General features: G+C 36.8%; 2 protein-coding genes across 2 annotated transcripts in view; both read right to left on the bottom strand.

Annotated features, from left to right (window-relative positions):
* Positions 1–21,935, bottom strand: part of LOC140142344 (uncharacterized) — a 209,518-nt gene that overhangs the window by 159,199 nt on the left and 28,384 nt on the right. The gene's annotated exons all lie outside the window — the stretch shown is intronic.
* LOC140142969 (uncharacterized) lies at positions 111–20,554 on the bottom strand. The gene is made up of 13 exons (XM_072164997.1): positions 20,388–20,554; positions 18,359–18,597; positions 17,021–17,092; positions 14,213–14,388; positions 13,562–13,810; positions 12,808–12,975; positions 10,667–10,753; positions 8,731–8,811; positions 6,303–6,362; positions 4,731–4,826; positions 3,748–3,862; positions 643–827; positions 111–161 (listed from the first exon to the last, which is right to left on the bottom strand). Exons 1-13 carry the CDS (start codon positions 20,552–20,554, stop codon positions 111–113), a joined length of 1,746 nt encoding a protein of 581 aa, XP_072021098.1.

The following is a 21,935-nucleotide window of genomic DNA, read 5'->3' as shown; positions in this document are numbered from 1 at the left end:
AAAAAGCATAGGCAACAATCATTTCTAATGTTAACCATACATAACAAAACAGCTGCCATATGTGTTTAATATGGCCATTGACTAACTTCAACACCACAGAGCCCTGCCTTTCAATCAGGTGCACCAATGTCAGGTGTAGTTTCTGATGACTTCTCTGAATTCTGAAAGTATTGCACACCTCAAGTCTTTGAATATGTAGGTACCTGATTTATGTACATGTAAATAGGGTTTTGGTCTCAATGTCCCTCTTTCTGGCTTCGGTAGGTTGGCAGGTCTGCAGTGACCATACAAAGGACATGAGATTTTGGACACAGGTATCCTTGCATTCCCATTATGCTTCTATACAATGTATCTAAACCTATATCCACAATGTTTAGCAAATTTCTATAGGAACAAGATATGGAGTACTGCGACCTATCTAAAGGTACAAACATGTATTTACCATAAGTAAAATTCATCAAAGTCATGCTTGAGCGGAGATAAATAATAGTTGCAGAACATATTGACCATCCCTCATACTTCACATTAAGAGCATTTAGAGAGCGAGAAGAGGGAGTGTTTAAATGAATGTCAAGGCTGTGCGATTGAGCTGGGTGAGGTGAAACTGCTTACGATCATGTCCATAAATAAACTCCAACTTACCTTTCTTTGCTGATGCCAGTGTTGGGGTTTCCTTGACTTTCTTGAACGGCACCTCTTCTTGCTAGTCTTTGTGACAGCATCATGTAATTCCTCTTCTGATTTCTCTTCAGGTGTCTGTGGTGGGCATTTTTTGTCATCTGTTTTCACTTCATCTGGCACAGGAGGGTCTGTTTTACGGTTTTTAGCTGTGAAAAGATACATAAAGTCATGAGATATAGAGAAATAGTTCTTACAGTAATCTGATAGTCAGGTCTGAGATGCATGAAATCATAGTGGGTAATTGACAAATAAATAACAGTTGACAAAATAACTGAATCCTCCTAAAACTGCATATTTAAACAAAGGGGCACACTTGCACATTTTAAACCTAGCTTAATTGATTTGATAATACAATACATAATACATGTCAAAACATTAATGAAGGGCTGAGGATCTTCAAATCTTGAGATCAGATTATTATGTCTCAGACAAAATGACTATTGTGCCATTGTGCTTGTGCAAGTTCTAGATGCTGGTGAGGAAACTTAGCAATGCAAAAGACCCAGAGCATTGCAGATAAATGCTAGTAAATTATCTGTACCCTCTCATGTGTGTGATCACTCTTGTGTGGTACCATGTAGAATTAAAAAAAAAACAGGAAAGTTTTGTAAATTTAAGCAAATTCTCAACTACACAGTACAGTAAAGACAGCTATATGGGCAGTCATTTATATTTTTGCATAAACATTGGCCTTTGTAGGTAGCTCACTTAGGTTTTATTTTGTGAGTTAGGATATTTTAACATCTTGGTTCAGTAACAGTACTATGTGAAGAAAGCATAGGCAACAGTCATTTCTAATGTTAACCATACATAACAAAACAGCTGCCATATGTGTTTAATATGGCCATTGACTAACTTCAACACCACAGAGCCCTGCCTTTCAATCAGGTGCACCAGTGTAGTTTCTGATGACTTCACTGAATCAGCAGTTTAAAACATGCAAAACATCAGTAATAGCCATGATGACTACTCTGTAGTCTTTAATTTGATAGCTTTGTGACACACTGCAAACAACAAGTATCGCCCTTTATGGCTATAGCATAATTAGAAATGTGGTGATGACTTGTTATCATCTTAAAAATACAGAGATTAGATTACGGTACTGTTCCATGAACTGAAAGCCTAGTAGTTTCTGGCCAATAAAATCAGTTCTTTCTCCTGATAACATATGGCCAAACCACTGGACTTGTATTCTACAATGGAGATCAGATGTTCGTACTCTCCATAATGAAACTTTCATCACTGCTCTTATTTGTTTGTAGTATGTGTAGAGAAGTGGATCTGGATCGAGGAGCCTTCTCATGCAGCTCAAACATGTTAATTCTTTTTTTTTCTGAAATGGCATCATCTGTGATGATTGCACTAAGGTATTTAAACTATGTAACTGTTCAAGTTCTTTCCCACTAACATGAACTTCTACATTTCCATCAGACCCCATCTTCACTTGAAGATCTGGCTCTTTAAATTGCAGTACTGATTTCCATGCCAAGTCACCCAGACTGTCATCAAGCCTTCTTGTGAGGTCACTTTGTTCTTCAGGTTATTGTCCAGCCAAGAGGTCAATATCATGAGCGAATCGCAAGTTGGTAACAATTTGCCCTCCAAAACTGACTGTTCCCTCAAAACCATCAAGAGCTTTCATCATGATACAAGGAAGACGTTGTTGTTGGCAATAGCAGCACAGCCTGGTTGAGCTCCAACTCTGGTGCAAAACCACTCACTGATTTCATCCACTATAAAGAAGTATAGCACTTTTAGATGCAGTGTACAATGCTTCAATTGCATTCACAATTCTTTACTGATGTTGAACTTTCACAGGATTTTCAACTTGTCAGAGATGGTCAAACACAAGTTGTGGTAAAGTGGCTTTTGATCTATGCGGAATTGTTCAGATTGAAAATTTGTTCTACTGTGCTGTGCCCTTTTCTTAATCCTGCCTGTTCTTCAGATATGATTCTCTCTGCTTGAGGTCATGGTCTATAAGAATGAAAATTATGCAACACAGTATGTATTTATGTACATCTTGCATAACCAGTGTCCCTGGCACACTCAACCACACATGTATTGGCAAGTGAGGTCAGTGCAGGTCATTTCCAAAAGTGGATTAATAATTCCAGCTATGTCATACAGTTTGACCCATATGGAACTGGGAATAAAAGTTATAAAATTCCATGTTTCATCAATATTTGGAAACAAAAAATCATATGAAGTTTATGAGTGATATTTTTTATTTGTATATGTTCGACTTATAATAGGGATAACTTATGAGACTCACAACATTGTTTATGATATAGAAATGTATGAACGTAATAAGGCGCAGGGATAAGCTAGCTGTACGTTGCATAATGCATGATGGCCCTCACTATTGTGAATTTACGCAAGCTTAAGTTGAAACTTTATTTTAGTTTTCACTTAGTATAAGCCAAAATTATTTTTAGAACAATCACTGCCTTAGCTGCTGAACCCAACTGATTGAAATGTCCTGATTTACATTGTTAATATAAAGAGATTTTTGAAAAAAGAGCTGAGAAGTCTTGACTTCTTGGCTTAAGATGTGACCCAAGTAAGAGTTTGATATTTAAGACGTGACCGAAGTAAGAGTTTGACAGAGCAATCAGTGGGTGGAATTTAGAGATGGTTGAACCATAGATTTAAAATCTATGGTTGAACCTATAGGGCATCTGTAATTAATATAATGTTAGACATGTATTGTCAAGTCTGAGGTTGCAGGGACATGTGGTTCAAAGTTCATATTGACTGTGCATGTGGAACACTATTAGTAGCTTACTGGGACTTGGGTAAAATCTTACTTCCCTTATTGTTTTTGACAATGCGGGTTAACAAATTTAACATAAAAAATACAATATTTATAAGTAACAATATAATTATTGACTGAGGTTCGACAGGAAACAAACAAAAAGGAAACAGAGATCAGCATAACCCAACCTTTAACAGAGAATCTAATGACAAAATACACCTGATTGATTAAAAATACTGTACATAAATATATAAATCATATCCGAGGCACGTTTGAAATATGGGAATTAACAAGTATAATGTACTTACTTCCACGGTGCTTTTGATAGAGAACTGCCATCGATTTAGCTTTGTCGTATATTTTGAGTGGCTGCATTCCATGTTTTTTGTTCATGTAGGCATCACCATGAACTCTCAAGGCATACTGTATCAAAAAAAGGGTGTATGAAAGGAACCAAGAGTTATTGCTCTATATTGCAGAACAATCAGTCAGAATTCGACAACTACAGTTTATGGCAAAGTTCTTCAGCGGCCTGCTGATTTATGTTTATAGCATAAACACGGAAGTGGGGTGCCGATTGGCTAATTGAATCATGTCATCAAAACATCGGCACCTCATTCGCCGATCATGTTGTGTAGCAACGTGTGACCTAGTTCTTTTTATGTGATAATCAGGACGAGAAGTCGGACACCGATCATCACCTTTACTTTGTTTCACAAACATTATAATAATGTTCCAGTCCAATAAATAACCACCATTTTATAAAACTTGCAAAACACTTAACGTTAAGCTTGGTCAAGTACCACAGCACTAATTACACTTGATTGAAATCCAGTTTTTATGCTCTGCAGACTTTTATAAAACACCTTTCAGTTTAAAAGGGGAAAATCCATCAAATAAGCAGATGTATATTATGTGCATAATATAGGTATACAATGTCTAGTTTTAGATCTACTTCAGTGCTATCCGTGTCTGATAGGTACCAAACTTTTTATATATCGTAACTTGAACAGTTGAATTAAAAAGGATAGCACCATATACAAATGTGTATGATGCTCAATACAATGGTACGATAAAATGACACAATGGTAGCAATAGGACCAACCAAAACGTAGGGAAGTAATATCTTTAATTTTCCGTTTTAAACCCCTTGTGTGTACGCATCTGTCTACCCTTCCCCTTAAAAGTGGCAATGCTTAAGTTTTACCTACATGTATATATAGGAAGTACTAATAAATGCCATGCAGTATGTCTAAACAAATTGAGATGAGCATCACAACAATTCACATACCTGGTGCTTCTGCACCTTTCCTGCCTTGATTTCATCCCCATATATCCTCATGATGCCTCTGAGGGATCTTGGGGAGAACTTTTGTGGCCCTCTTGACTGCCAGGAGAAAAAAAGAGAAACATAATTGTGAAAATGCAGTGCACTTATAATAAAATGTAATAGAGCTTCCGTAAAACTTTGCCTAATGATGCATATGGGCTCACTTGCCTTAAAGGTCCACAATCATTGGCCTGGTCAACCGGTAGGTGACCTTGTCCTTCCTGTATATACTTACTTGTATACTTGTCTGGACTTAGGTGGTGTCTGGACTGACACACCCTGGCCCACATAACTCAATTATGTAGTTCATTATTCCAGACGTGGTGGTAGACCTTTAAGGTAAATTTCAAGTACAAATAGAGAGCTCACTCCTCTGAAAATTAAAAAACGGTCTTTATCCATATTTGCCAGGAATTATATGGGAGGACATTTTAAGTTTGTGCCTAAAATTCCAGTTATGTAAAGGGGGGCCCCATATGTGCCATTAGGTAAATGTTTACGGAATATGTGACACTATCTGGTCCATGAGGGCCATATACAGCAAATTTGAAATTGAGATAAAAGAATACATAAGAAAATACACATCCCAAAACAATAAAATACTTAAGAAAATACACTATAAAACTGACGTTTGGTATATTATAGCCTAATGTTTGCATAAGGTAATAATTATATATTCTGATCAGCTTGTAATAGGCGGGACTCATGATATAGTGGGTTGATATAGAATGGCGTACACACAGCTGGGAACAGCACCTACGTGAACTGCACTTCGCATATTGATGCATGCTTTTGTGAATTTGTGCAGGCATATGATATAACTTTATTGACTCACGCAGTAACAAAAACCATCAACTGATCATAATAACTCAATTTTAAAAAATGCCCTCATTAATTGGCTCCATTGTAATGTGCCTTGGTTTTATATGAAATCACATCTTATATTGGCAAATCTAGTGAATGATGAATAAAGAAAATAGAATGGAAATATCTAGCGCTTGTTTTCTTCTTCATGTAGGTTCTTTGCTGTTTTTGCCACACACCCAAATTGTGTATTCAAGTGAGAATATTGACCATATTACACTTCACATACTCAAAACATTTAACATCATCATATTTCAAACAAAGTAAAAGGGAACAAGGCTGTGTCTCAATATCATTTGCTGGTGTATATAGGGTTAATAATACTAGGTCCTAATTGGATTGCAACACTTCAAGAGGCACAGCATGTACAGAGTCCTCATTTAGAGAAACTTGTCAAAATCCTTGGTTGGAAAATTCTAGGTACATGTACTTGCCCATATTGTATGTGGGTGTGTGTGTTGGGGTGAAATGTGTGGAAGGGTGGGGTGTTTAGGGGTTTGTGGATGTGCATGGGGTGTATATTCATAGAATTCCTAAATTAAACTCAGGGCCTAATACAATGCATTTTAAGATTTATCTGGCTGAGCCTGTCATATCGTAATATATCAATGAATGTGTAATACAAAAAGTTTTATTGTGTAGCCATAAAGGAAATTTGTTTACACTTACATTTGGGTAGGCCCATGACAGATCATCATTATCTTCATCGTCATCACTCTCATGTGCAGACTAAATGATAATCAATAATTGTTGTGTAAATAAAATGTAAGAAATGAATAAAAAATCCCCTTATTTGAATGCCTGGGGTAACAGAAAATCACTAAGGGCAGAATAAGGGTTGACTCAATCGTCCATGACCATGCCTGAATTTGAGATTGATTGATACTTGAACACTAAGATGCATTCTTTCACTTGAAACTGATAAATTACCACAACATTTTTTTCTTGATTTAAAAATCATTATTTCGACTCTTTTCAACTCGAAAAAGTCATATGGCTCAAGACAGCTTAGTAAATTGGCCGGATAACGAGTCAGAAATGTGCGAATGTGAAACATTGTGATTACCATGTGACGCAGAACAAACCTGCGTGTACGTCCAATGCAGTAGAGTCACACTCGGTTTGTTGTTAATGCCAGCATGGGTAAACAAAACAAAGATTTGCCAATTTTACACACTTAAGGGATATAAAATGGCGTTTATTGCGTTTCGACAGTATTTTTTGTGGGACATGAGAGCACCTCAGACCTATCGAATTGCATTCTGAATACGAAGCATGTCTTTCTGATATCAAATAATTTTCATTTTATGAAAATCACAATATAATACAAATTTTATGACAAATTATAAAAATTTGATATTTTTCAAATTTTGATATATAACAGTCCTCAAAGTAATTATATAAATCTAATGATATATTCTTAAAGTGTATGTAGCAGGAGGAAAAGCCGACGGTCAATTGAAAATTTTGACCTTTCATATTGAAGATATGGAATTTTTCCCAAAAAGACCTATTTTTTTGTTGTTTTGGAAAAAAAAATCCATATCTTCAATACGAAAAGGTCAAAATTTTCAATTGATCGTCGGCTTTTCATCCCACCTACATACACTTTAAGTATAAATCATCAGATTTATAAAGTTTACTTCAAGTACTGTTAAATATCAAAAATATCAATTTTAATGATTTGCCATAAAATGTGTATTAAATTGCGAATTTCAAAAATCAAAATTATTTGATATCAGAATGACATTCTTCGTATTCAGAATGCAATTCGATATGTCTGATGTGCTCTAATGTCCCAAAATAAATACTGTCCAAACGCTCATACCCCAGCCCTTAAAGCAGACATTTTGGATCCATTGGTAAAAAAAGAGGTAAATGAAGACCGATGAGGCAACTTTAATTTTGAACTCTGTACAACTCGAAAGTAAAATTTATCTTTAACTCCGTAACCACATGTCATATATACGCAACACAAATCTTATTTTTTGGCAATCTACATGTATAATGATATTAGAGCATCATTAATTATTGTCGCCCCCTATACAACCATATGTATAACCTTACGGTCATATACTCTAAATAAAGCTTGGGAATCACCATTTTTGGATTAAGATACCTATATTATATACCAAGTTTTGCTAATATTATGCCTTATGAAGTCTTAATTTATTGAAATTGTGAGTAGATTATCTTATTGACCGAAATCTTTTGGAAACTAAAATATAAGTACAATTACCGAATAGGGTGCAAATTGAGTCCAGTCCTCGTTTACGGAGTTTAGGGTTAGGGTAGGGCAGAGAGAGTTGCACGTACACCCTATTCAGCAATTGTTCCAAAACATAATTCATAACCTCCTTGTATCACACTATATGTGTGTCCCAATCAAATTGTTTGTATAAATATGATTATACACACACCAGCACAGAGGTTATTGATATCCATCAATGACCTCAGCGTGTGACGTAGCGAATAATTACGCGGTAACATTTCTTTCGTGTGTGCGCATCCTTTGCATAGGAACACTTTACCATAGGTAATTACCATACTTAAACATGGCATGATTTCGTGCTGTTGTAATTGGTAAGTCCGTTTAAGCCTGTTTGATTTTTTGAAGGACAGAATGTAAGTTGTGATTAAAATGATTTATTTCAACAAGTTTCAGAGAATAAAATCTTGAGATTAGTTTAGTGATGAGTTAAAAATGATGGTTATGAATTTGGTTTATAACTTTGAATCAGTTATTGTCAGGCATTTTGCTCTGGACCTCTGAATATAGCCTCAGTTCACAAAGGCAAAATGTTTAGATTTTTCACAATGCCCTCCAAATAACTGAGGCGTAGTTATTAACCTAACAATTAGCCTCATTTGAGGTGTTAATATATAATGTTTTGATACAAGGTACCACAATGCTTAAAGGTACAACGAACATGCATGCTTTATAAGTGTACCTGTACATGTGTTTACAGTCATAATATATCAGATAAGTATATCATAAAAATCGATACCTCCCCTCAAAACCCATCCCTCCACCACCACCACCCCTCAAAAAAACAAAAAACAAAACTGGAATATGTTAAAAAACAGTAAGTATTACCTCATTACTGAAATTTGTGTCATGTTCGGCTAGTAGCTCATTGTCATCATCTGAATGTCTTTGTGGAATTGTTTCTCCTACCTAAAATACAGGAAAATAAAATTCACATTATGATACTACGTACATTTACTATAATATGTTTACAAGACCTTGTCCAACTGATAGATATGAATACGTACCATATATCTACAGAGGAGGCATCCCCGGCTAAGCTAATTACCCAAGTCAATTCAAAGTACAAAATATGGTTAAAGCATGCATTTAAACATATTTATTCACCAATCTTTGCACTAGAATAAATGATAATGATACTAATAAAAGGGAATAATCCAAAATAATTAGGGTGATTATATATACGTAATTAACTGATGCATGCTTGAACCACATTTTGTTCTTTGTTCTCAAAATTACAAAAAATTACTTAGGCAATTTAACGTAGCAGGCTTACGATATTCTCTTCCTTCAAGTATATTTACCAGGCAGCCTATAATAATATTACAGGCCTGATTCAAGTGTTATGTGAGAGTAGTAGGATTTGTTTGATATTATTCCTGATTAATATTACAGGCATGTCTGTTTCTTTTCTTGACATCAGGTAATGATACAATTTATTACAATTTGCCGCATTGGCCTTCAAGTTTGCAAGAGCGCGGCGTATAATGAAAAATTAATAAGTGTTATTAATTTTTGGTTTTTGAATTTGTTATTGCGTTTTACACACCTTCATTTGTGAAGGTAATACAGAGAAGTAACAGAATATTCTGTATGCGTGGTCTGAAGCAAATTGGTCTTTTGTGCAACGCTTTCTTTTTATCTAGTGTTCAAAGAATGTTTACTCAGCTGTTGCTGAGTTTCAAATCATTCGCAAACTTTCACATTTCTCGGACCTAAAGATTATAAATGATTATACATGCACTTGAATGATGTACGTTGTACCGACATCTACAGGTCACCCGATGCTAGCCTTTCTAATATGGTTTTGAGTATAGTGTGTAAATAAACGAGTTGGGTGTGAAACATGCACAAAAGGTTAACATTGTTGCATGTCTGCAGTGCCCATAGGTGCTAGTATGAACTTTCATTTGGTATTCTAAATATCATTCTGAACCAATCACATGTACCTCAAATCCAACCTTCTACCTCTTGTCAGGCAAACATAGGATCCAAACTTTGCGGTTTGCTGAGTTGCGTTCCTCATTATCACCTTTTTCTTTCATGGCCCTTTCGCCCTTGTGGTTAAATACCAGGCCTGGGCGATGCATGAAAATACAATGATGAACTATTTGTTTGTGTGGCATAGCTGTAAAGACTACTTCAAAATCAATGAAATTGACCAAGATATATAGCCAAAAAAGTACATTTTGGGTTTTGATTCTTTGGAATGGTATAATTTCTCTCATTATATGACATTTTTGTGCTAATATTACCCAAATTCATCCGCACGCCATCGGTTTTAGCAAATATTAGCCCTACCTTATTGTAACTTTCAGCTTTGAGGGTGCACTGTCATTTTAAGGTGTTTATGGTTCAGTGTGTTAAAACAAGAAAAGTCTCAGGTCAACCTATGTTGAGTTTGGTGGCGTTTAATTGTGAGAGATATGATAAAATTCTACCCAAAATAAACCCAAAATTGAAACCGTGTAATAGATAATTATAGTAGGAATTCCAATTGAATGAACGCAGCTTCCAGCAGCTGTACTTGATCCAACCGCAATCGTATATCGCGTATTTCAAATTACAACACTAACGCACAACCTTGGATACAATGCTAACCAATCACAAGTGCGTTGGCATGGTTGAATTTACTTCCGCGTTGCTCACGCAGTCGCACACGCTGGCATACATAGTGCAGTGTACGCAAAAAATCGTCACGCTATTAAAGCTGCGTTCATTCAATTGGAATTCCCACTATAGTGGTATTCAACCTTGTACTTACCGCAACAGGCAAAATCTTCTGTGCAGATGCTTCTCTCTTCCTCTTCGATGGAGAGTAAATGGTCCCTGCTCTAGTTGTTCCCGCAATCTTCAGGATTTAAAACAAAAACAACTCTAGATGAAAATGTTCTGCTCCCATGGCAAGTATATATACAATCATGATTACATGTATGATCTCATAGGGGTAGTGCACCCGGGTGGTGAATTAGGGGGGGGGGCAAAGATATTTTAGCACACCAAAATGGGAGGGCAGCCATTCTTTTGGCAGGTTGAAAGAGGGGTGGGGTCGAGCATATTTGGTTGGTCGAAAGGAGCGGGGCAAGCATTCTTTTGGCAGGTTGAGAGGGTGGGGGTAGTCGAGCGATTCAGTTTTAGTAGGTCGAAAGCGGGCACAGATGTTTTGGGCACCAATCATATCTTACGCCCTAAAAAGGTGAAGCAAAATGTTAACATGTTCGAATATGCTAAATTTCCAGCACACGCTGTGTTCGCATGATATGACATTACAATGCCAGGTTTTAAATTTGCATTCCCCAAATATTGCATGTGTTAGGGACCGCTCATTATTTACAGGGGAGGGGGGCCGGGGAAAATGTAGGGGGGCTATGTGATTTTCACTTTAACAAACAGGGGGGGTTATGTGATTTTATTTTTCCTGATAGGGGGGGGGGTCAGGTGAAATTTAATATTAAATTATTCACTATGATTATGATTCACTACAATATTTACCTCATATTTGGCCATTTTAGCCACAAAATGTCAATTTTTAAAAGGCTTTGCATGCTTAATTCATTCCTGCACCATATTTTGAGTTTATCTTCAATATGGCAACATTTTTGTGCGCTTCGCATGCAGTTGTGTCATAAACTTATTCTCTCACCAAAAGGTGCTGGATTCACATTTTTATACTTCAAGAAATTTTTCCAACCACCTCATGTCAAAAAGAAATCTACGCCACTGTTCATCAGCACATTAGCCATATGGCAGGGTGGCAAGTCAGTCCCCTCCCCTGCTCAGTCGACAGATGTATTGTGACAAAACTTATGATTTGCATCTTCCTTTTGGTCTATTTTAGACCCTATATTAACCCCATTTTTTTAGTATCAAAATGCCAAACTGGCAGGCGCTTCGCTCGCATTTTATCTCAGAAAAACCATTCTGTGAGTAGATCTGCGAGACGTGCCCTTGTAAATTCTGGTGTGTTTTTTCATCTTGAACTTGAACACGAATCTCAAAAATGAGTTATAATTCCATCCATTCTACAATGTAAATCATAAATATGAGTGCTAGGGCAGCTCCTCTGATGCTTAGAGAAAGCATAAAACTTGTATACTAGATCAAAATACTGGGACTAAATTAACCAAAAGTTGTGAAAGCCCTATGCATCATCCTTTGGAATGATTTTAGGGCACATATTGTCTTCAATTTTGTTCATTTTAGCATATTTTTTTTCGAGCGCTTCGAGCGCATTTGTCCAGGTAATGTTCTTTTAGTAGTAGATCAGTGGGACGATGTGGAATTTTTGCTCCTGGCTCGGTGACTCCGATACATCTCTCTTTGAATTTTAGCATTGAAATAGCATATTTTCTGGGGACAGCTTGGAAAAAAACTTGGATTACAATTGTGGGGATAGGGGTGTGAAGAGCCAGAAGGTGGCAATCATGATGCCATGTCCAGGGGCCATCAAAAGGAGAATCCGCCATGGTATACCAGCAAAATGATGTATTTCTCAATGTGAGGGGGGGGGGGGGTTACGTATTTTTTTTTCTTCAATAGGGGGGGGGGTTATGTAATTCTAGATGCTGCTAATAGGGGGTTGTGTAACTTTATGAACTCAATTTTGAAATCCTCCCGGCCCCCCTCCCCTATAAATAATGAACGGTCCCTTAAGGGAAGTGGTAAAGACTTTTTGGCACATTAAAAGGGGGACAAAAATTTGTTTGCATGGCCAAGAAGGGGTGATGCAACTTTTGGCAGACCGTTTTGAGAATTCACCACACCAGGGTGGACAGAAATATTGCACAGCGCTTTAAATGTAAATGCACGCATGCAGTTACTTCACATTTATAGCCTATGTAATAGGGGCGACTGTACGGCAATCCAACATCGATCCAATAGTGCTAAATACCCGATTGTACTCACCTCTTCAGCCTCTTCCCTCATTGCGCCCTGAATTTTCAGGAACGCAGTTGTGGCAAAATCAACACTGTTGTGTTGGTGGTAGAACTTCTCTGCAGTTGCCACACTATGCCCTTGGAATCTGGCTGTGTTTGCAGCCTCATCCAAGGAGAAGTATTTATTATTCCACACCTAGAGAAAAATGGAGACAAGTTCAATTCAAATTTTTAAAGGAAATTTAGTCAATTTAAATGCATACATATACATGTAAGTTCTATTTGTGATTATACCAAAATGGATAAACCATGCACATACTTTCTTCTGCATGGGTCACTCTCATCCCGGAGGAACGTAAGACCAGGACCAGATACCACAAGACTCAAATCTATTATGCAGCTGTTTGTTAATACATGTAGTATTGTGTACTGAGAGAGCTTGGAAGATACACAATTGGCTGTAATATGCTGCAGAAAAATCTTGCCAACATGGTTAATGCACTTTACTGTCATTATGTATTGCAAAGCAAAAGTGCTTTGGGAATGCAAAACTGTCAAACACTTTTATTTGTAATTATGTTTTGAAGGAGGCAGCTGGGTCAAAATATGGAAAGGTAATGCTGTACAGATGATATCATTCAAATCTCATGAGTTTGATGGGAAATGGTTGAAAACATTCTGATCTACTCATTCAGTCCAGGTAATTTAGTTAGGTAACTTTCAATCATTTAGGTAACTAATTTTAACCAAACAGTTGTGTTTGAGTTCATTATTTTACTTACGACATTGGACACCTTGTGCCGCATGGCAGTGCTGCACACATTTTGATGTGTACGCATCACACCATACCAGTGGGCGTTTAACTGCTCTGGCAAGTTCGTGATTGGTTTTCCATCGGTATTGAGGAACACCTTCATTCTTGGCGAGTACTTGCGTATTTCATAACGGTATATCTGAAGCCAGTTCCAGGTTTTTGGCTCTAGGCATACCTGGGCAGGCCCGAATTTTCGGCGTGTTTTCCGCACTTTTACCTTTTAAAGAAACAGTGAAATCTTATGTGAAATTCTTATATCATCACTCATTTTCAAAAATTTCAAGACTGGAATCTGAATATACAATTCAAATGTAAATACATTTCAATTTATATGAATCTCTTTATAATTTTGGTGCAACTATCCCTGCAAAAAGTACAACTTTTAATTCATTAATCTTTTTCTTTCACATGGTCACTTTGGCAACATTTAATTTATTGGTACAAATAAAGTAGTAAAATGTGGATAATATATACAATTGGGTTTCTTTTTGCTACTTCAGCTTAGAAATATGATTTACAGGTTTTAAGTTAATTTTGGCATGAAAGGTTTTGAAGTTGTCTTCTGTCCTTCCCTTATTAGCCCGCATGCAGTACAAACTTTGTATATTCAGATACTTACCAATATGACATACAGATTCTTTTCTTTATTGAATACAACATTGTCGCATTCTTCTGTTGTCATGTCGCAAATGGAGGCGGTACGCAAACCATTTGTTTGATTTATGGTTTGAATAATATGATTCCTCCAGAAGAGGTGTTCCTTGTCGGTGAACGGTTTTCCATGCTTATGTTTAGCTGATATTGGTAACAAAAAAAGCAAATATACAAGGGGATATTCATACGTAGTGGTAAATAAAATGGTTATAGAGTTTAACCTCAACACTAGTCGACTATTTTTTGCTCACCTGGAACTACATCGCAACGTCCTATGACATTATAAAAAACAAAAAATAAAAAAAAATAAATGTTGACATTTATATAGCGCCTTTCACATGTATCAAAGCGCTTTACATTTATTCTGCTGTCATTAGAATATGTCAGCTGCCATACAATGCCCAAGGCATGCTCATACCTTTGGGCGGCGCTCAATGGACATTATTCCTAACAGCTCCCCATTTTACCCCTGGGTAGAGAGAGGCAATTGAGGTAAAGCGCCTTGCCCAAGTGCACAACACGATGGCACCGCCGGGGCGCGAACTCGCAACCCTCCGATTGCGAGGTAGAGCCCGTACCGCTGCGCCACCGTGCCCCAATATGATTGACAATTATGTCAATCATATGACTTCATCAGTGAGGATATCCTGACTGTAGACCAGATATCATCACAGCTGACGACACTAGTCGAACTTGTGAAAACATTCCAGGTGAGCGAAAAATAGTGTAGTGTTGAGGTTAAAATTCTTTAATCAAAACAAGCAATAATATTACTGTACAAAAGGGCCTGCAAAGTAAACCATAGATGATTGAAAATTGAGGTTCCTACAAAATGGTGGGGAAATATTGATCTATTTGTTTATCAATACTATAATTACCATCTCAACAGAAAAAGGTAACAAAACACATAACACCAAAGTTCCCCTTGTTTAGAGGTTAATAACTGCACATCGGTTATTTGGAAGGCATTGTGAAAATAAACTGGCCATAAAAAGAAACTTATAATTTTTCACAAGGTCATATCTTAAAATCCTCTCCATAAAAATGAACAAAAACTGCACACAGGATTACTTCAATACTCTACTCTAAACACATGTCAGTAACCAAGCAGTTGTCCAACTGACACAACAGCAAAATGCACTGATATGGAACACCCTTCTGGACCAAAATTCACATCCCAACAGATTTCTTTTGTTGGGTTCCAATTATTCGCCTGTGAATGTGGTCCCGGAAGCTGTTGCATGTCAGTGCATTTTACTGTTGTGTCAGTTGGACAACTGCTTGGTTACTGACATGTGTTTAGATTAGAGTATTGAAGTTATATTTGTGTTCATGTACAGCGAAAAATTGGGACCCAACAACAGAAATCTGTTGGGATGTGAATTTTGGTCCAGGAAGGTGTTCCATGTCAGTGCATTTTACTGTTGTGTCAGTTGAACAACTGCTTGGTTACTGACATGTGATTAGAGTAGAGTATTGAAGTAATTCTGTGTGCAATTTTTGTTCATTATGAAGAGGATTTTAAGATATGACCTTGTGGAAAATTATAAGTTTCTTTTTGAGGCCAGTTTATAACCATTTTTACCTTTGGAACCGAGGAATATCCCGAGGGCTATAGCCTTGTATTCGGAGGTCCACAAGCAAAATATTTAGATTTTTCACAATACCTGACACGTTACAGATGCAAAGTTATTAAACTCATTCATAAAGGCACATTAAAAAAATCATTAAAAATCAGATTTTAGCATTTTTTGATGACAATGGATGTGCTAAAGTGGTAAGACCAAACACAACATCATGAGGGTAAATGTCACATTTGATCATGTTTGTCCATTCAAACACTTGTAGCTGTCATGCAATTGAATGGAGCATAATGATCAATGCAGTCACTTTTTCCCAATTTGGTTTTGTTTTGGTTACGTAGGTCGATAGTCTTCATGGTCATTATAATATGACCTTAGCCTAACCCTATCCCTAAGGGCTCTGCAATAACTACTAGCCCCGGGACTCACAATTTCCTAACGGCCTGTTAAAAATTGCTTGCCCCCACCTCTCAGCCTGCCAAAAAATCTTTACCCCCCCCCCCTTTGCATGTGCCAATGCCAATTTTTTTGGGTTCACAATCTGAAAACATTAAATGGTCTAGATATATGATGGGAGCGTAGCGAGCACAAAATTTGAACTATTTTCCTAAGCCTTATTAGAGCAAGTTATTTAAAAGGTGCCAAAAATGTGTGTCAAAAATCACCCCAAGGTGTTCCAAAAATTGCTCCCCACCCACCCTAGCTAGCCAAAGAATCTTTGGACCCTTCACAATTTTACCCTCCCCAGCAGCTCTTAATTATTGCACAGCCCCTAACACCAACCCCACGCTTATCCCTAATCCTAACCTAAAATACCCTAAACCCTAACCTTAACCCTTTTCAGACTAATTCCTTCAGACTTTTTAAATGGGCTGGGCTGTTCCCATTTTTTCATGAAGAAAATACCTATAATGACAATTTTACTGGCTTAATCCTTCACTTTGAAGATTTCAGTTCTTAGCACTTCCCTTGGGATCACTGATCGATACAGCCTCTAACTACTAACTACACTTTTATGTAACATAACAGCAAACAACCCTCGTTTCTGGGCATGACATTAAAAATTGCCTTGAATTGACCTAACATTATACACTTCTACTTTTCAGAAGATACACATGTACTGAAACTAACATAAATACAAAATGTGTATGTCATTATTAAATAGCAACACTGTTGTTTGAAGTAATTACCTTCCAATGGTACCATAGAGTCATCAGCCTTCCTTCTGTACTCAAACAGATCCCTTGCTGGAATTTCCTCCTCTGAAATTTTAAAGTTTGTCAAAAGAACGTTATAATCAGTACATAAAGGAAGGTAAAACGGACTAACGGCATACCTCTTTACACCTTTGCCTCTGATAATTAAATACATTATGCTATTATCTGCATGTACTATTATCTACAATGTATAAAATTTAGATGAAAAAATGCAGACATGTGTAAACAATCGCTATAATATCACTGGCTTCTAGAGCACAATATAATTATGTTGTTGTAGAAATAGTTTTGGTATCAAAGGGCCATACAGTCATTTTTTATAAACTCATCAAAAATGATCACCTATATTGACATGTTTATATCATCTTGCATATCATTGGACAGCTAATTTATTCTCATTTACAATGACACCACATCTGTAACCATCATTTTTTTTTATGGCTAAGTATACGTCTGGTGAATGCAGTGGGCCATCAAACAGCATTTGCCAAATTTACCATTTAATATTCTGTGCAGCAAGTTGCAATCTTGTATCTTCGCAATCTGGGACCTAATGCAATCCTCCAAGATGAGAATGCTTGCTCTAGACATGACAGAGCCAGGGTTACCGATGTCTACCATCAGAATATGGGAGTTGACCAGAGAAGCATATGGTGAGCAGCATGTGGAAGAGCAAGGCGCCAGACAAATGGTTATTCTACCCACTATCGACGAGCATTGTATGAGCAGGGCAGTAGCTAGAGGGACAAAATTGTGCCGTCATTGGTAAATCACATAGAAAGGGAGAGAGGAAAAGGAAAGAAAAAAGAAAGAGGGGAGAAGGAGGGAAAAAAAGGAAGAGAAGAGAAGAGGAGAGCTCAATACCTCTTTACTCATGGACACTTGGATCCAAGTTGCATGGACAGGGACCTTATACTTTGGAAATGGGAGCAATTTTAAAAACAAAGTAGAATGCCGTGCTTTCCATGCTGCTTCCACACCTCCACTTCCCCATCACCCTCAATACTCAAATTACAACAAGACACTTCTCCAGTATCATGCAACTTTATATCTTGAGATTTTTATAGGCTGAGAAGGATGTTTAACTTTTAAAATGATACCAAAACCTAAGGTATGGCTTGTATGGTTGTAAAGTAACAGTAAATTTGTTACACCAGAAAAACGCAACACATCCACTTTATTTGGGTGGTGAGTTCAAGACACATGGCCAGGTGTCTTAGACACATGGCCAGGTGTCTTCACTCAAAATGAATTACCTTATTACCATGAATATAGATGTAAATTAAATGCTGTGGTTGATAATGTACTTACTTGTCTTCTGCACCTTGACATCATACTCCCGATCAGACCGATCTTTGCTTAATCCTTTTTTGAGATCGCCAAGGTGATCTTGGTACATGGACAATCTCTCAGAATTGCATCTGAGCACCTTCTGGTGTAGTGGATGCGATCTTAAAAATCTAAAGAATTTGATGACTGCATCCAGGATCTTTAGTTTGGATTTCGGCTGAAATGTCCCACCATCCTGTTTTCTTAAGTTCTGTCTGGCTCTGAAATAGAATGAATATTTATATGAACCTATGAACATGATTTTATTCTATTTAATTTCAAGAACATAAACATGTATTAATGTATTAATATATATGAAATTTCTATTTCATTAAGAAGGCTAAAATACAAACACACACACTGACTCTATCTTTATGAAGACAGTATTAATGGTACTATGAAGTTTATAATATTGAATACTTTTGTACCTCAGTGTACCATACTGAACCTAATTAGCACCCATCCCATAATAAGTATTCCTAAATAATTAAGTGGCAACTGTCTAGTAACACCTGTATGCTGCATTTCATCATTTTATTAAGGCCCCCCTCCCGTGACTGATTTAGCGCCTGTGCGTTAATTTGGTCAAATGCAGTTGTAGATTCGGATTGTGTTCATTATTGTAATTTTAAAAATTCATTTCGTTTTGAAAACTTGTCAATAGGGGCAATAAAATAAAAAATTTCCACAGCTTCCTTACAAAAACTTAAACTTCTCTTTGTGACTCAGAGTTTATGACATAAAATTGTACTTATAGTGAAGGAGCAACAGTATACATGTATATAAAACATGGTGGCTCAATCGTTACAGCCTTGGACGTATAATCTGAGAGCTTGTTTGGTGTGCATGGTTTCAAATCCCTGTCCCACCACCGTGTTGCTTCACCCAGCCCAGGTGCAATGGGAAGCTGTAAGGGCTAGTCACAGTCGTTGTACTGATGAACCCTGCGCCAATTGGTATGCAGCAAACATGTTTCCCACATATTCTAATGATGGCAGAATGAATGTAAAGTGCTTTGAGGCTGTTTACGGTATAAAGTGCTTTATAAATATCTACATTTATTTTTATTTTTTATAAAACATTTTTCAAAAAAACCTACCTAAATAAACCATCCAAAACTAAACTAAACTTAATATTAGTAAAAATGTCAAGTTGTTGGGAATATGGTAAAATGAAATTTTAAATTAAATCATAATGATAAGATATTACTGTATCGATAAAAATTTGGACATTTAGCAAGTCAGCATGAACAATGAGTGTATGTCTTAAACCCGGGGGGGGGGGGCACATCAAAATATTTTGGTGGGTATGCTCCCCGAATTTTGAGGTGGTGGGTCTTTGGGAGCTGACGGCGTACTGTAAAAGGGGTCTTTCGGAGCTGCGAACCGGGCTGTGAACAAGTAAAATGGGGTCTTTTGGAGCTGCAAAAGTCAAAATCAAGGGTCTTTCTTGGCTTTTTGGTTGAAAATCGCCTGAAAAAACAAGAAATATGAGGAATGAGCAATTTTTGGGTCTTTTAGAGCTGAAATTATCAAAATCACGGGTCTTTCGGAGCTTTATTTTGGTCAAATATAGGGGTCTTTCAGAGCTGCGAAACCCAAAATGGGGGTCTTTCGGGGAGCATACCCGTATGGTCATTTGTGTTGAGTGCCCCCGGGGTCTTAAACACCATGCATGATGGTCATTGCATGCATGTCTCAAACACTATCAAACATCATATCAGATCATGTCTCAAACACCACCACATATGACGTGACCTGCAACACTTGAGCCTCTGTAAGGAATCCTTCAACTGACAGACCACCTATATAACCTACATGCAAAATGAGCTGGGATACAACAAAGGCATGATTCAAGCAGAATAGATAGCTGTACTTGCCAAAGATCACTGTGCATAAGGAAATCTTGTGGTCGCCTGTCCAGACGAAGGATGATGATGATGATGATGATGATGATGATGATGATGATGATGATAATGCACAATGAGTGTAATAATTATATTTAAACCTACTTGGTATATGAAGTTGTGTCAGCTCCGACCAACATTCTCAAACTGCTTTGTTTGCCTTCAACAGAGGCAACCGCATCTTGAAAGTCTTGGAGTTCCCTTTTGGTTTGCTGTACGTTTTTTGCATCGGCAGATGATGTACATGACATCCACGTTGTAAAATCATCCATGATGTTGCTGCTGCCAATGGCTGTACAAAGAAAAGGGAAAATAAAGCAACATGATTGTACATTAATTTATCTAACCAAAATTTAGGCGAGATAACACATTCACACATCCCTTTGAAAGAATCAAATACAGCTTCGTAGATGATTGTGATTAGGTATAGTCGAGTGACCAATTAAATAAATCTTCAGTTAGTTTTATGTTTAGGATGTAGTAGGCAGTGTATACCAAGAAACAACCAAGTTAATGAACCAAACTTGAGCACCGCTGTCCAACGGTTAGGTTTGGTAACTCAATAGTATATATCAACAAATATACCACTCATATATTTTTTCAAAAAATAAATTGTACTTCTCGACTTTTATAATGAGCATTTTTAAAAGTCCTAAAGGAGTGTAAATGAGGGGCAATGAAGTTTAGTGAGCCAAAGGAAGTGACATATAATATTTAGCAGGTCCAAAAATGGCATTATTGAAACTTTGACACATTTAAGAATTGTGTGGTATCTCTTCAATAGTAAGTACTCAAGGCACATAAATAATAGGTTTACTTGCAGCTTTGTGCAAACAGTTTTGCAAACATCATATATACTTACCTTGCTTGTTAGGCTCACATTTTTCTGTATTCTCCTGATTCTGTCTTTTCTTTTTTCCGTATTCTTTCAAGATAGGATCATCTTTCTGTGGTCAAGGTAAATTATAAATAATATTATGTAACATTGCTCTAAAAAAGGTTGCTGATCACAAAAATCAATTTTAGATAATGCCAAAAGATTGATTCAGTTGTTCATCATCAGCTGTATAAATACCCAAGATCAAAAGTTGAAAAATCATTTATTCATTCATTCTAATCTATCATTATTCTGGTAAGCTCCAAGTAATGATGTCCCAAAAGGTCCAGATCAGACAATATAAAATCAGACAATAATTACAAAATCATTTGCAAAGAATATTATGATACATAATGATACAGCCAAAACAATACAATTCATTTACCTTGCCAAGAACCAGAGCATTTGGCCAATTTCAAATTTCAACAGGGCAAAAAACAACAGGACAAAGTGCGGCTATTGCATCTCTGTCATGGATGCCAAGAATATGTGCTGCCATTTTAATGAGAAGGAATGTAAATTATTTTCTTATTGTATAGATTTTATGTATACAGGCAATATAATAATAATATAATAGGAACTGTATCATTGTTACTATTATTATCATAAGCATAATTACAAAATGTGAAACATGTGCAAATTTTGCAACAAATGCAAACTTTAAGTAGGTTACCTGTATGTCATGGACACGCATCAGGTGAGCATCCATTCTTTTGACAGTTGAACCACAATCTTTGATTGGGCAATCTCTATACTCGGACACACTACGACCATCA

This window comes from Amphiura filiformis, chromosome 20 (assembly GCF_039555335.1).
Source record: "Amphiura filiformis chromosome 20, Afil_fr2py, whole genome shotgun sequence".
NCBI classification, from domain to species: Eukaryota; Metazoa; Echinodermata; class Ophiuroidea; order Amphilepidida; family Amphiuridae; genus Amphiura; species Amphiura filiformis.
Note: the sequence above shows the minus strand (reverse complement) of the source record. Positions and strands in the feature narration are given on the sequence as shown.